Source organism: Sebastes fasciatus, chromosome 11 (genome assembly GCF_043250625.1).
Source record: "Sebastes fasciatus isolate fSebFas1 chromosome 11, fSebFas1.pri, whole genome shotgun sequence".
Taxonomy (NCBI): domain Eukaryota; kingdom Metazoa; phylum Chordata; class Actinopteri; order Perciformes; family Sebastidae; genus Sebastes; species Sebastes fasciatus.
The window spans coordinates 7,339,157-7,352,486 of NC_133805.1; the positions used below are offsets into that span (position 1 = coordinate 7,339,157).

The window sequence follows — 13,330 nt, forward strand, 5'->3', positions numbered from 1 at the left end:
ACATGGCCCTGGACATTCACCTGCACACATTCACAAGAGATTATCTCATTTGTGGCCTTGCCGTTAAAATAAAAGCGTTCGATCATTCTGTTCTGAAGCACTGGAAAGCTTTCCGAGGCTGCATCGTCAAGTATTTTCAGGATGTGGAACATTTTCATACAATGTCAATTATTGTCCGTAAAGTATGTTAAAGGAGTATACAAAGCCATTCACAATGTCTTCTGTGTTCAGACCCAAGGCTGTAATACTTGAGTCCACTTTCTTGGGTGTTTTCACTTGATTTTTTCTTGGCAACTCATCTAGCAACTTTTTTTTATTCCTTTCCTGCCCAGCATCGTTTGCTGTTCTCGTAGCACACTGGTGAGGCTTTTCTGCTGCAAGTCAGCGGCCGGTCCGCAAGGATGCACAACGCTTTCATTTACAACATTTTTTCAAAATGAGTCTGCCATAACAACACATTTTAGATTTAGGTTTTATGCAGAATTGTATGGATAGGGATCAGACTTTCAGAGTTGGCTTCTAACCTTAGTAATAATCATAATTTTAGGATGCAATGTTAAGACTAATTTACTTTTTTTCCTGCTTTTTAAATCCATATTTTTTTGGCTGGACCTCAGAGGGCCAGCCCTACAAACGCAAAAGTCTGTCACTGAGTGAGTGATGAAGTTACACGATTGGTCGGCCGAGTGTTGGAGTTTCCTCATCGGCCGTTACGCTTTCAAAAAGAAAAGGCGTGGAACAGTCCTCTGTGTAAATGAATCCGTCCAGAATGATGCGCCCGGCTCACAAAACTTGGACCAAGCTGTCAAACTAGGCGATCTAGTTCTAAAACTAAACCAGATTCAGCAGTGACAAGGCCTATTTTTTGTTTAAAATGTTTTCAGAAGTAGATTTTGGTGGATTGTTTCGACGGAACATAAGAAAGTTTACGAGCAGGCAGCCATGTTGTTTCCTGTTTGAAACGGCGAGCAAAGAACCAGGGACCAATCAGGCGCATTCAACAATAGGGTACGTCACCGCTTGATCGGCCAGTTGAGTGGAGCAGCGCGTCCCTTAGTGTCCTCAACGGACCTGGTGGACATGAACCGCTGGATTTAACATTGTAGACATGTCCACTGACTATTTGTGTAACAATTTAGCCACAAATTCACCGATTGACCAGACACAGTCCAGACATATACTCGGTGATGACCAAGTCTGACCTGAAACTGGCAGGAGTTTGATTGACAGATGGCTCATCCAATCACCTGCCAAGTAGTTTTTGAAAGTGCCTGCCTTTTTCCAAACAGTTTCCAATGACGGCTTCTCAGATGGTTCTGTGTAACTAAGGGGTGAAATTCAAAGGGAAATAAATAAATGCATAAATACACACATTTTAAAATAAATATAATATATATATAAAATAAATGCAAAAATAAATGAATAAAAAAAAATACATTAATAATTAAAAGGGAAAATTAAACAGAAGAATAAATTAATAATGGAATGAATACAAAGATAAATAAATAAAGAAGCAAATTAAAACAGAAATATCAATTTATGTCAAATTGTATCTATTAATTAATTCCTACAATTATTTTTAATATTATTTTTGCTACATTTAATGATATATTTATTTATTGAGGCATTTATGTATTTATTAATTTATTTTTGACTTTGGTTTTGGTAGGTTCCATCCTCCATATCTGGCGGATCAGGTTTAGGAAAGCAAAGGCTGCATGGAAAGTAGAATTTCAAACTAAAAGCTTATGGTATGCATTAGGAATACTGTAAAAAAAATCCCTATATTAAACACAGTTTATGGTAAAACATAGAACACCAGCGATTCTGTCCTTTAACACACTGAAAAATACCACAAAGACACTTTTTTTTTTTTTTTTGGCAACAGAACAAACAACTCCCAAAATCAGAGTTTCTTCGATGGTCCGTTTATATTTTTTGGAGCAGTTGCAATCTGTTTGAGGCAATAGAAAGATTCACAATTCTCTTTTTAAAACACGTTTGGTCTAGCAACAAAAAGGTCACCGACGTTATATCTCCATACAGGTCTTATAGTCAGGTTTTTCTCTGCCTAAGGATCACAAGGACATACATAACGTTGTCAGTTTCCAGATGCTCACTAACAAATACAGTACGTCTGTTTTTTCATCCAGTGTTTTTCGTGGTGGACAGTTGCATTATGAGTCGTTTTTCAAGCATCAGAAGATGACCTCTAGGACTTCTAAACAGCAGTGGGTAGGGAGAACCAGGGTCTGTTGTCACGTTTTACAATTTAGCCTTTCTCACGTAACAAAAAAAAATGTAAATCACCATTTCAGATTTACCGACAACAAATACTCATGCATTCAGGGGTGCAATTTTTTTTGATATTTAGCATAATGAGACCAATTAATCAGAACTGGGGGTTTTCATGCATGGGAAATACAAGAATTAAACGTGTGATTGTTCTCCGTTATGTGGCTGATAATCAATAGCTTATCAATGCAAAAGGGGAACATTTTGTGCACAGTTAAAATACAGAAATACTTCTCATGGACGTAGCACCTTTTTTGGACTGCTTCCGTGACAACGTGGATCCCTGGGCCCTGGTCTACTCTACTCCACATAGCAACAACATTACTACACAAAGTCGACAATTTAGTGTGTTGACCAGAAAATAAAATGTGAACAAAATTCCTACATGTAGCTGTTTTTTTTTTTTTTTTTCTTTTACAAGTCTTTTTCCATAATGTTGCTGCTATAAGTGACATCCACATCTGCACATAAAAAGTATATATTTATATTTATATAATATATATCCGTACTCTATTAACAGTTTTGTCTACCATGAAGTTGCCACCCATCTCTCAGAAAAGTTTTTTTTTCTTTTTTGTACTTCAAACATTGATTATTTTACAACACAGAAATCAACTAATTTTGTACAACTTTGGAGGAAGCGTTGCTCCGCCCCGTCACAGTCCTTCCGTGATTTTCTTTTTTCTTTTTTTTTTTTATAGTTTTCTTTTTTATGTTTTCTCCCACAGTCCCGGTGCAGTTAAGACAGGTTTCAACCCAGTAAAACACAGTTTAGAAAAACCAAAGCATTTACAAACTGGCATCGTTTAGAACCGCAAGGATGTTCAGCTGAGAGCTTCAGCTGAACTTGGACCCTTTAACACGCCCCTACCCTGCCTTCTTCAGCTGAGGGGAAGTAACCCTTGTTTGGCACGGTTATATACACAATGAGCACAGTTCACTCAAAGGAGGGGCTCATGGGAACACAAAAAGGGGGATTTGAGGCGTTAATGTGGAAAGATAGCGCCAAATAAACCAAAGCTAGCCTAAAAAAAATGAGTCACGGAAAAGGCTGCTCATCTGTTTGAGTCAGTCTGTGAAAACTATCTGTAGGGCAGTTAAAGGAGCACCGTGACCTACCAGAATTGATGCTTCGATACCTAATTCATACCCAATGTTTCACAATAGCAACGCGTTCACATCCGTCCGTAGCTGTGATATGAATTTCTGAAAGTCTGAGTGCAGATATTTTTGTGTTTGTTTAAGGGGGGGATAGTTAGTGAGGAAGTGAGGTTGACCCAATGGCGAAAAAGGCCTGACATGACACAGAAAATAGTGCAATGTACAGTACACAATGCATATCCGTAAATGTACAGTGTACATCGAATACTATACAACCAGAATCGAGAATTAAAAAAGTAGAAACACAACGAAAAAAAGAAAAGAAAAAACTGTTACAAATGACAAAGTCCAGAAGCGTTCTTTGCCCAGAGGAGGATACATCACGCCGAAGCCATAGAGAGAGAAACAAAGGTTTTGTGTGACAGACGTCCTACATGTCCTACAGCTCTGCTTCTTTGTGCTTCACATTACTAAAAGCCATGTAGCTATATACCACATATTTACAGGTTTCTCCTGGGTATCTCTCACACGTTCCATTCGCAATCCAAAAACCTTCCGTTCCCGAGTCCACCGATTCATTCTTCTCTTTCATTGTCCTTCTTCGTCTCCATATATATAATCCCACCTTTTTTTCCCCATCTTTTCCCCTTTCGTGTTCTCTTTCATCGCGTCCATCCCTCTTTTACGTTCTGTATTCCAGAGGCCTTCAGGTGCAGGAGGTCTTTCTGTCTGCTGAACCTTCTAGCAGTAGTTGATCACAAACTAAACACAGAAAGAAAACGTGTCCGTCAGTTTTGTTGGTGGTGTGCATGCACATGCATGGCCGCTCCTCCGTTCGCTTCTCTTCCTTCTTCCGTCCCCTCTCCCTCACAGGAGTGCAATGTCTTAGATTTTCTCCTCAGGTCTCTTTTTCCTGCACTCCATCCTCCCCCGTCTGTCGTCCTGCTATCTATGATGCTACTCAGGAACTACAGGGGAGGATGGGGAGGGAGGGAAACTGTCCTCTCATCTTCTCCTCCTCTTTTTAAAACTACCCCCTTCACCATCCATCCTCTCCTCCTCCTCCTCTTCCTAATCCTCCACCCTCATCTCCCCTCAGACCCAGGAGTCCGGTGAGGCTGGATAGTGGCTGGTCTCATAGTTGAGCTCGCTGTAGGGCCGCGAGGCTGAGTAGAAGTCTACATAGTTGCCGGTGGACTTGAGGCCCTGCAGGTGCATGTTGAGGTCGCCCTGCGGGGGGCGCCCTCCCGGGTGGACCTGGTTCTCGTAGAAGGCCTGGTCCTCGTAGTTGACGCTCTCGGGCGGGGGAGGGTTTTGGAAAGGAGGGTAGGGCTCTGAAGGCAGGCCTTGAGAAGAGATCTGTGGAAAGATAGAAGTAAAGATCTTTATTGCGAGAAAAGCAAGATTATGACGGCTAGATCCAAACAACCAATTCTCACTCCCAGCTCGGAGTGAGTTGGGAGTGGCCCTGACTGAGTGGCCCTGACTGAGGCACCCTTTAGCGTCTGTGTGAGACGCACCAGGCTTTCAACTAACTCCAATGTAAACCCATTTGCGTCATTAGCAGACGCTCGGAGCAACTGACGTAGTACAAAGAGCAAGAAAGACTGCTTAGAGATATGTTTGTGAAGGTTCTCAGTCATCCAGGTCATGGTATCCGAGTAAGGGTTAAATCATCTCTCATCCAAGAAGTTTCTTCAGTTCAGACCTGAAGAGGCTTCTTGGATGAGAAGTGAAACGTCTTCAAGAATCTAAACCAAGTGCAGTTGCTGCTGATTTAACCCGTACTCATATCTGCTTAGAGATGAAGTCGGGGTGGATGGATGGGTCAAACAAACACAGGACTTTCAACCAGGAGGCCGTCGTTTGTGTCCCGTGTGAAACCAAGTCAACCTTGACATTTAGGTTGACTTACGTAACTTAACTTACGTAACAAATGCACTTATTTGAACCGAAACTACTACCTTTCCAAAACCTAACCAAGTAGTTTTGTTGCCTAAACCTAACCAAGTAAACCTACATTGGAACTAGTATCTACACACAATGGATTATGTTGTTGTGCATTGCTGTGAGAGTCATACAGTTAGAGATACATCCAGCTTCAGATACCGCTGCCAGAGGGTGTGATGGGTAATATTTAAGGCTTTTACTGGCAACAATGCAAATCAAATTCCCCACCCTGACAGCAATTTACTGCAGTGTTCCTATAATGCATAGATGGGACTCTATATCCGTTTATAGTGACCCTCATAGTATGTTTATAGCCTCATGTCACTATTAAATTCCCATAAAGGGGCTAGTTTTGCTGCAATATTTTGTCTCCATCTGGAACTTACTATGGGGTTCCCATATAACAGCTCATTCTCATTCGCTCTGATGTGAGTCATGAAGAGGTATTTAAAGCTAATTTAAATGACAGCTAGTAGTAGAAATTCATCACTTAGTTACTTGTCTCGATAGAGACAGAGTGCTTTGTGATCACATTTTAAGGGCTACAACAGTGGACTCATTTTGTTAACACAGACTTGTCGTACCTGATTATACTTGAGGTCATCAGTAGGCGACACGTACGCTCCTCTGTGCAGCGTGGAAGACCCACTAGAGATTTGACCTGCAGAGACAGAGAGGATGAGGACTTCAGATGAACCGTTTATTCAGGTATTACTGTGAAGGCAGAGGAGTTAAGGGAGTGTGGGGAGGCTGTCAGCGTTATCAGGTGGACGGGACACATTTTCCATTAAGAATAAGAATTAAAATGATAATGAATGATGATGATTACGGAGGAGAGCTTGGAACTTAATGTTTCCCACATAACTGCTGGCAGTGTGCAAAAATGTCTGCAAACATTGCATATTGAAACACTGAAACCTTACAGTAGACGCGGTTAACTTACAAACACTCACGGTACTTACTGTAGGTTCATATCACTGACAAAAGTTCGACATTTGAGGAAACATGCTTCTTACTGACAGTTAGATGAGAAGATTAATACCATTCTAATGTCTGTAGGCTAAATATGAAGCTACCGCCAGCATCATCGTGATGAAACGCATCATTGGTTCAGAATCATAGACTGTATCTAAAGATGGACGATGCGTCTCCATCGAGGTCACCCGCCTGAACCAATTGCGAGCCGAGCACGGCCGCAGCTTGTCAGCAAGACAGACTCACAGCTGTCAATCATGACGTCGCGCCTCCTTTTTATAGCATCAAATAACCAATTAAAAGCCACATAAAATTTGAGGGGTACCAAATATATAAAGCACAACTGTTGCATCGTTCAACACAAAATAAACCTTTTAACTATTTGATTATCTCATCTAACTCTCTACAAGAAAACAAACTGGCGTATTTCCCAACATGTTGAACTGTTCCTTTAACGTTGTAACACCTACACTTACATGTGGTTGCTATTTATTCCGCAGCTAACCACTGAGCTGAAAACAGCTTTATGGGAGAATGTGTTCTTGTGTCAGACGTGCAGCATGGCACTCCTACCCATCATGGCGTCCTTCCGGGATGTGTGTTCGCCCTTGTTGCCGTGGTAACTGGCATTTCCAGTCGACTCGTAGTCTTGCTTCCTCTCCTTCAATGCCATCATCTCCCTGGGGGAAGTAGGGGCGCTCGCTACACACAATCACACACGCACACACACAGAGGGGATATCTTTAACCTTCAATCCATCACGAACACATTATCAATACATTATTGGATTCATTAGAGGGGACACTACAACAGGAGGGACAACTATTCACATCACACCGGAGTCCCTTCACGGCAGAAAGGTCAGAGTGATTTGTACATTTCCAAGCATCTCAGGTTTTGTGTTTACCTCACCAAAGGCACGGCGCTCTGAGGTGTGTGTTATTTCCTCTAACCATGACCCCTGAAATGAGTCAAAAGAACGCGGGCGCCGGGTGCTGTTTGTGTTGCGACTCTGTGGGTATTGTGCCATTCTTCACAAATCTGGCTTTTTGACCAGGGTGTGATTACAAAGAGGTAAATATTGAGTCATCCCTCCTCTCTTGCCTCTGTCTTCTTTTTCTTTCTTTCTGTCTGGCTGCAGGCCACTCTCTCTCTCTCTCTCCACATGCATTTACCACAAAGTACACATTCTCATCTTAAACTCCCACCGGCCGATTAATCTCTGTCTGTCTTACTCACCCAAAAAAGGTATCATAGAAAACACACACACCCACAGTTGGGAGAGAATAATACATGTTGGACTGACAGAGGGGGGGAGGTGGGATCAGTGGCGGAGATAATGAGTTAGATCTGGTTAGCCATGTTGGAGGAAACCTGGCTATTGATTTAGTGCCATATGGTTCAGTAGCGTTTTCCTCTAATATTCAAATCATTATCAACAGCCTTTCACATAGAAGCTGCTGGCTGTGATGCAGCCTGCCAGCCTGTTTGTGTGGCTGCATCTGTCGCTTTGTCTCTCTTCTGTACAACACATTTAGCATTGATCATACACTCATTAATGCTCCACTAATATCGCCAGTCTATTGTAATATCGGCACCTCTACACGGGCCAATTATCCTCCGCCTGCTGCCGCCGTCACAGCCGCGGTAAACAACTGTTGTAGGAATGTAAACATTCCTGAGTCTTTTTACACACTAAAGTTTCTTTTGTGTGTGAAATATTGCCACAGCAGTGGAATTAAACAAATGGCTCTGTGGACCATCTGCTTGCACAATTTTAAACTGAGAAACAAAATAATAAAAAAAAAAGAAGTGAAATCAGCTTCCAAGCAAGTGTTTATTATTTTGCCAGTCGACAGCCTCATAAATTCAGTTCTGGTGATTATTTTAAAATGTGGTTCAATGAGACCTATTTAAATGTTCTCTCATACATTAATTTCTAATTGGCGTGAATTATGTATTGGCTAGCAGACACAGAACAATATATCTCACAAGTCGGGGCTTTTCTAAAAATCCTGCACCACGTTATGTAATGTGACAGCAATTAAACATGTTGGTCTAATGTCTGAATGAGTGCCAGAGTCACTTTTACATTAACATCACATCATATAATTACCTCTACTCTTATTTATATATACATTTAAATATGAGCAATAGGTGGGACCTGGTAACATTTATGTGAAACTTGAATGTTGTCACATTAATGTGAAAGCTACAACAGCGCAAAATAAAACATGCACAGAGAAAAGTTAATTAAAGGACGGGTCCATTATTATTATTTATTGGGGTTTTAAATAGATCGCAAGATAACGGCTTCAGTTCCCCGTCTGAAAATGCTGTCTGACGTCGAGGTAAAGCGGTGAAAATATTCGAAATACAGCGTACACATAAACTGATACTGATTTTTATAGGTGGCTAAAATAATATTTAAAATAATATACGTCAGACAGCCCGTTGCTACGGGGAACTGAAGCCGTTATATCGCTCTCTTTAAAGCCACCAGACTCCATTCACAAAAGCAGTAATTTTACATCGCAGAACGCTGGAGTATACATACAACCCCACTTCAAAAATCTGAACTAACTCTTTCAGTTATTTCCAAACTTTGCAAAGCTAACTTTGACTCAGTTATTGCTAGCATTCACATTATTCACAAACTTATTAATTAGCTTACTTTGGTAACCTACGTCACTCCTTTTTGCAACGGCTGAGTGGGCGTTTGAATTTGAAAAAAACACAGATGGACCCGTCTTTTAGGAGCAATGTAATAAATGTATCACTTCATTATCATCTCTTGTGCACACAGAAAAGTCAGTCTGATAAACCCACAAACAGTCAGACGGAGAAATGAGTCAGTGCTAAGTTGTTGAGGAGATTCCTCTCATGTTGGACGGGTCTATAAAAATGAGAAAGTTAATTAGAGGAGAAGAGGAGGCGAGCCTCCTTCACACCCGCGGCGGTCATTAATGAGGGATTCGGTAGCAAAATAAGTTTTAAAATCCATCACTGATGGCAGCCTGAGAGAGAACGTAAAAATTATTCCTGCTTCCTGCATTGTGGCTCTTTCTGTTAACAGCCGTGTAATGTCTGAGTAAAGTCGTAAAGGGACATTTACATAAACGACACCTGTTTCTGAAAGGAAGTAAGAGTTGGGGCCAGGGTAAAGATTTTCAAACAGGTTTGATATTAAGTCACAACACCAGACCAGACCGGTATACAGAATTTTACCACTAGGTGTTACACTTCACTCAGCAGCCGCTTTACCAAAACTCGGAGCGGATTGTCGCTACAATGAGAATAGCTGGCCGACCTTAACAGCCCACCTTAAGTAAGCCTGGGGTGCCAGCAAGACACAAGAACTTGGCTTGGGTCTTGATGAGCTGTAGCACTTATTCACCGACAGCCTGAACTGTACACACACTGCTACTGCTACGCTCACAGCTATAACGTTACTGTTAACTCATCATACTGTCAGTCAGACGCTCGTTCTCTCTCTCCCTCGACCGTACACTCGCCACCGGGCTTGTAATAAACTGACTGACGGAAGCCCGTCTTGTCTCGTCACCCCAAAAAACACATGAACTTTCTAGTAAAGGAAAAACAACGTGCGCCTCTTCCCCCCCTTCCACGTCTACTGAAATATTCATGTTGCCGGTGTTATGTTGAAGTCACCGGCCTCGGCTCAGCAGATGTGCACAGCCTGTTAGACACTAGTGGTTCTGTTAGTCCGTTTGTAAACAAACCTAATATTATGTTAATCACGTTGGTTGTCGTATTGCTTATTACTGATGCAATACCAGCTGGATTTAGCGCTGTGACGCCGTCGGCACCTGTTGCTGAAAGGTAGCCTACTTTTTTATTTGCCAGAACGTAAAATCAAACCGGTGTGAGCTTGCACACCGGAAATCGACCCAACTCTAACAGGAAGCCGTCACCTTAACACATAGATGACACCAGCAATGTTGCGTGAAACATTTTGATCACTTTCCACACGTGTATGCATGGAGGATGATTGTTGGCTTTGGTTTCACTGGACATTGTTTTTGTCCCACCGTCAGCTTCAGAGGCTTTTAGACCGAGCCAAGAATTAAGCTCACGGGGGAAAACACTGATTTTTCTCCCATTTTTTTTTTCAAAGTGAGTGAACATCAGAGGAAGCTGTCATGAGTCCAAAAATACTGAAGCCTGGAAAGCTCATATTAGTCAAACCCTAATTTCGACAACGCAAGGGCGGCAACGTTTTTCAGGAGGCACCGTGCAAGGCTTTTTATTTGACAGCAGAATAATTTGTCAGTGGCCGCCGTAGTGTGAAGGTTAAAGCCGACTTCAGCTGGTTTGGAGCATCGTTTGTTTGACCGGACTGTACTGACGGAAAGATTGATAGAGGACGAGAGGGAGGACAGGAGAACTGTGGGCGGGTAGACTAACCTGATCGATTGTTGGGTGAGGTCCGTACGGGGGAGATGGACGGAGTGCGAGAGGAAGAATAAGGTCGCTGTCTGTCTCTCTCTATCGTGGAGGAAGAGCCGACAAAATGGTACTGGGAGTAGCCATCCTGAAGTAGAGGAGAAAGGGAAAAGATGGAGGAGACGGTGTAAGAAATGATGCATCTACATGCCTCGGTATGGTTTCATCTGTGTCCAGTGTTAATACAGCACATTGAGACTTTACCTTTTTGTAGAGGCTGCGGAGGTCTCTGTATTGCCACATGCTGTTCAGGACTTGAGATGCTGCTTTCACCACTTTAGGACTATGTCTGGGAATTCAGCAGAGAGGAAAAAAACACATACAGTATAAAGCTTGGCTGTCCTTCGTTCTGTTTTGTGCAGGTGGGAGCTATAAAAACATCACAATGCAGAAGAATGAAGAAACAAGACATAAAGCAGGAACCAGTAAAGCATTGTCTCACTCCTGTCTTCGACCAAAGATACAAAATGAAAATGCCTTCTTCGTCTCCTCGCTTAAATTGTGCCGAGGCCAAATTGCGTAATAATTGCTTGCTTGATTGATTGATTGGCCAATATTTCATTCTGCGTCCTCCAGGGTTTGACTCAGCTGACTAATGGCTGTGGGTTTAATTGGCTCGTATGCGGCCTTATCATCGCCTGGCAAATTGAACTTTATTTCTTCAAGTCATTTTGGTAAATGTTATTGTTTTTGGATTCTGTGATTGCATATCGTGCCCTTGCGGTGATATAAAGCAGGGAACTTAAAAACATTCTTTGAAGAACAAAAATAAAAGAAAGAAAAAAAAGAGAAAGAAAAGTTATCTTTGAATTTATACCTTCAGTACCTCTAAAACAATTTATTCTTTGAAAAATAACAGAAATGAGTTTTTAGCCTGATTATTCACAGAGCATTGCAGAAAATTAATGCAACTTTTGGATGGAAAAGTAAGAACCAAATTTGCCATCTGCTATAGGTCTACTGCCCTACACAGACATATCTGGTCAAAATTCAGTTAAGACCTGAATGTGACTTTTTGTCATTTGTTTTACTATATAAACATTTTGCCATAGAAATTTTTCAGAAAATTTCTGTGAAAGCAACTTTTTAAATTTTAAACAATAACTACAAAACGGAGCTAATGGCCATGTAGACAGCTAAAGCAAGAAAGCTAGTCTATGTCTAGTGAAAGCTATCTGGTGAGATAGCTGAAAAGCCTTTACTTATTGATAGCTGCTATCTGTAAATGAAAAGTACCCCAATACATTAGTTAGTTATTTCACAAAATTAAATGAGGCAGTATCTAAATCCAAACATGACAGAGTCTAGCTCCTAACTTTGTAAAGTTAAGCTATCTTTAAATTTCATACTTAAATAAATTAAAAGTAATAATTTATTATATTGGTTTCAATATAAATATTAATGGTAGGCTATAGGCTTTATTATTAAATACATTGTTTAAAATGGACAGGAAAGCAGAAAGAACACATATTGTTGGTAGATACTGCATTCCCCCCCAGATTATTACCCAAAGGGAGAGTTTAGGATAATTTTTTGGTATTATGTAGATTCATTAAAATGAGTTGTTACTGTTCTCTGTCTTAGTAAGACAGAACAGATATTTTCAACATATAGACCTATATACAGTAAAGTAGATAAGGGACTTATGGGACTTCAAATGAAACTGGGGACTCGTGTTTACAACATGGGAAGTCATGGGTAGGTAACATAATGCAGTAAATGCAAAGAAATAATGACAGAGGAAAAAGATGAGGTCGTTTGGGTTATCAACATTTTCCTCAGACATTTTATAAAATTACCAAGAAAAACAATATACGACTAAAATTACAATATATTAACTTATTATGCACCGAAATATGAACTTCCAAGGCCTCTGCCATTTCTCACAACGTCAACAAACGCGTTACAAGTCGTGAACTCTGAGCTTTCAGAAACTCTCCGCTTACGAGGTCGTGAATACGACATGAGGGCTGCGTTCATATGGGCTCATCTCATAAACACGACCCCATTTGAAGGCACCGCTAGGCCCTTTTCACAGCAGCCATTTCGGCATATCATTGCAGGTTAAACACATATGTGGTCCAGGGTCCTGGTATTGTGCATGCTTGCTCACTGGAATGGCTGTGACACACTGAATAGAATTGGACCATAATTAATTAAATCAATTGAACCAGTGTTTACCCTGATATCACATGTCAAAACGGCTGCTGCGAAAAGGGCCAATATCCACGCATTGGCAGCATGCTGAAAGCTCATTGATGAATCACACTTATGAGGGCTGGGCTTAAACTGCAGGCGTGGTGGTGGCTTCGTTTTGATGTAGTGATCTAAGACACATGCCAGGTAATCACAAAGTCCCCAGTTTGATTTGGGGACGCTTTATTGTACGCCACCCCTCTTGCTCTCTCCCCATGTTTCCCGTCTGTCTCTACCGTCAGCTGTCAAATAGAAATGCAGGTGCGTAGGTGTGCGGGAAACAGACTGTGCCAAAACTTTCTTGGACTTTATTTTCTACTGACTGTTTTGACTGTTGACTCATAGC

The 13,330-nt window shown here is 41.3% G+C and overlaps 1 protein-coding gene across 9 annotated transcripts in view; it reads right to left on the reverse strand.

The window, feature by feature from the left end:
• Window positions 1-2,832: 2,832 nt before the first annotated feature.
• The window catches only part of ctnnd2b (catenin (cadherin-associated protein), delta 2b), a 183,703-nt gene continuing 173,205 nt past the window's right edge, over window positions 2,833-13,330 (reverse strand). For 5 of the 9 annotated variants that reach the window (XM_074650250.1, XM_074650246.1, XM_074650252.1 and 2 more), the window contains 5 exons: window positions 10,993-11,086; window positions 10,750-10,876; window positions 6,895-7,023; window positions 5,931-6,007; window positions 2,833-4,755 (listed from right to left, as the gene is read on the reverse strand). In XM_074650250.1, the coding sequence (XP_074506351.1) occupies window positions 4,492-4,755; window positions 5,931-6,007; window positions 6,895-7,023; window positions 10,750-10,876; window positions 10,993-11,086 (691 nt within the window). In that variant the 3' untranslated portion in view covers window positions 2,833-4,491. The remainder of the gene's footprint in view (window positions 4,756-5,930; window positions 6,008-6,894; window positions 7,024-10,749; window positions 10,877-10,992; window positions 11,087-13,330) is intronic. The other 4 variants (XM_074650254.1, XM_074650251.1, XM_074650248.1 and 1 more) reach the window with 1 other exon arrangement.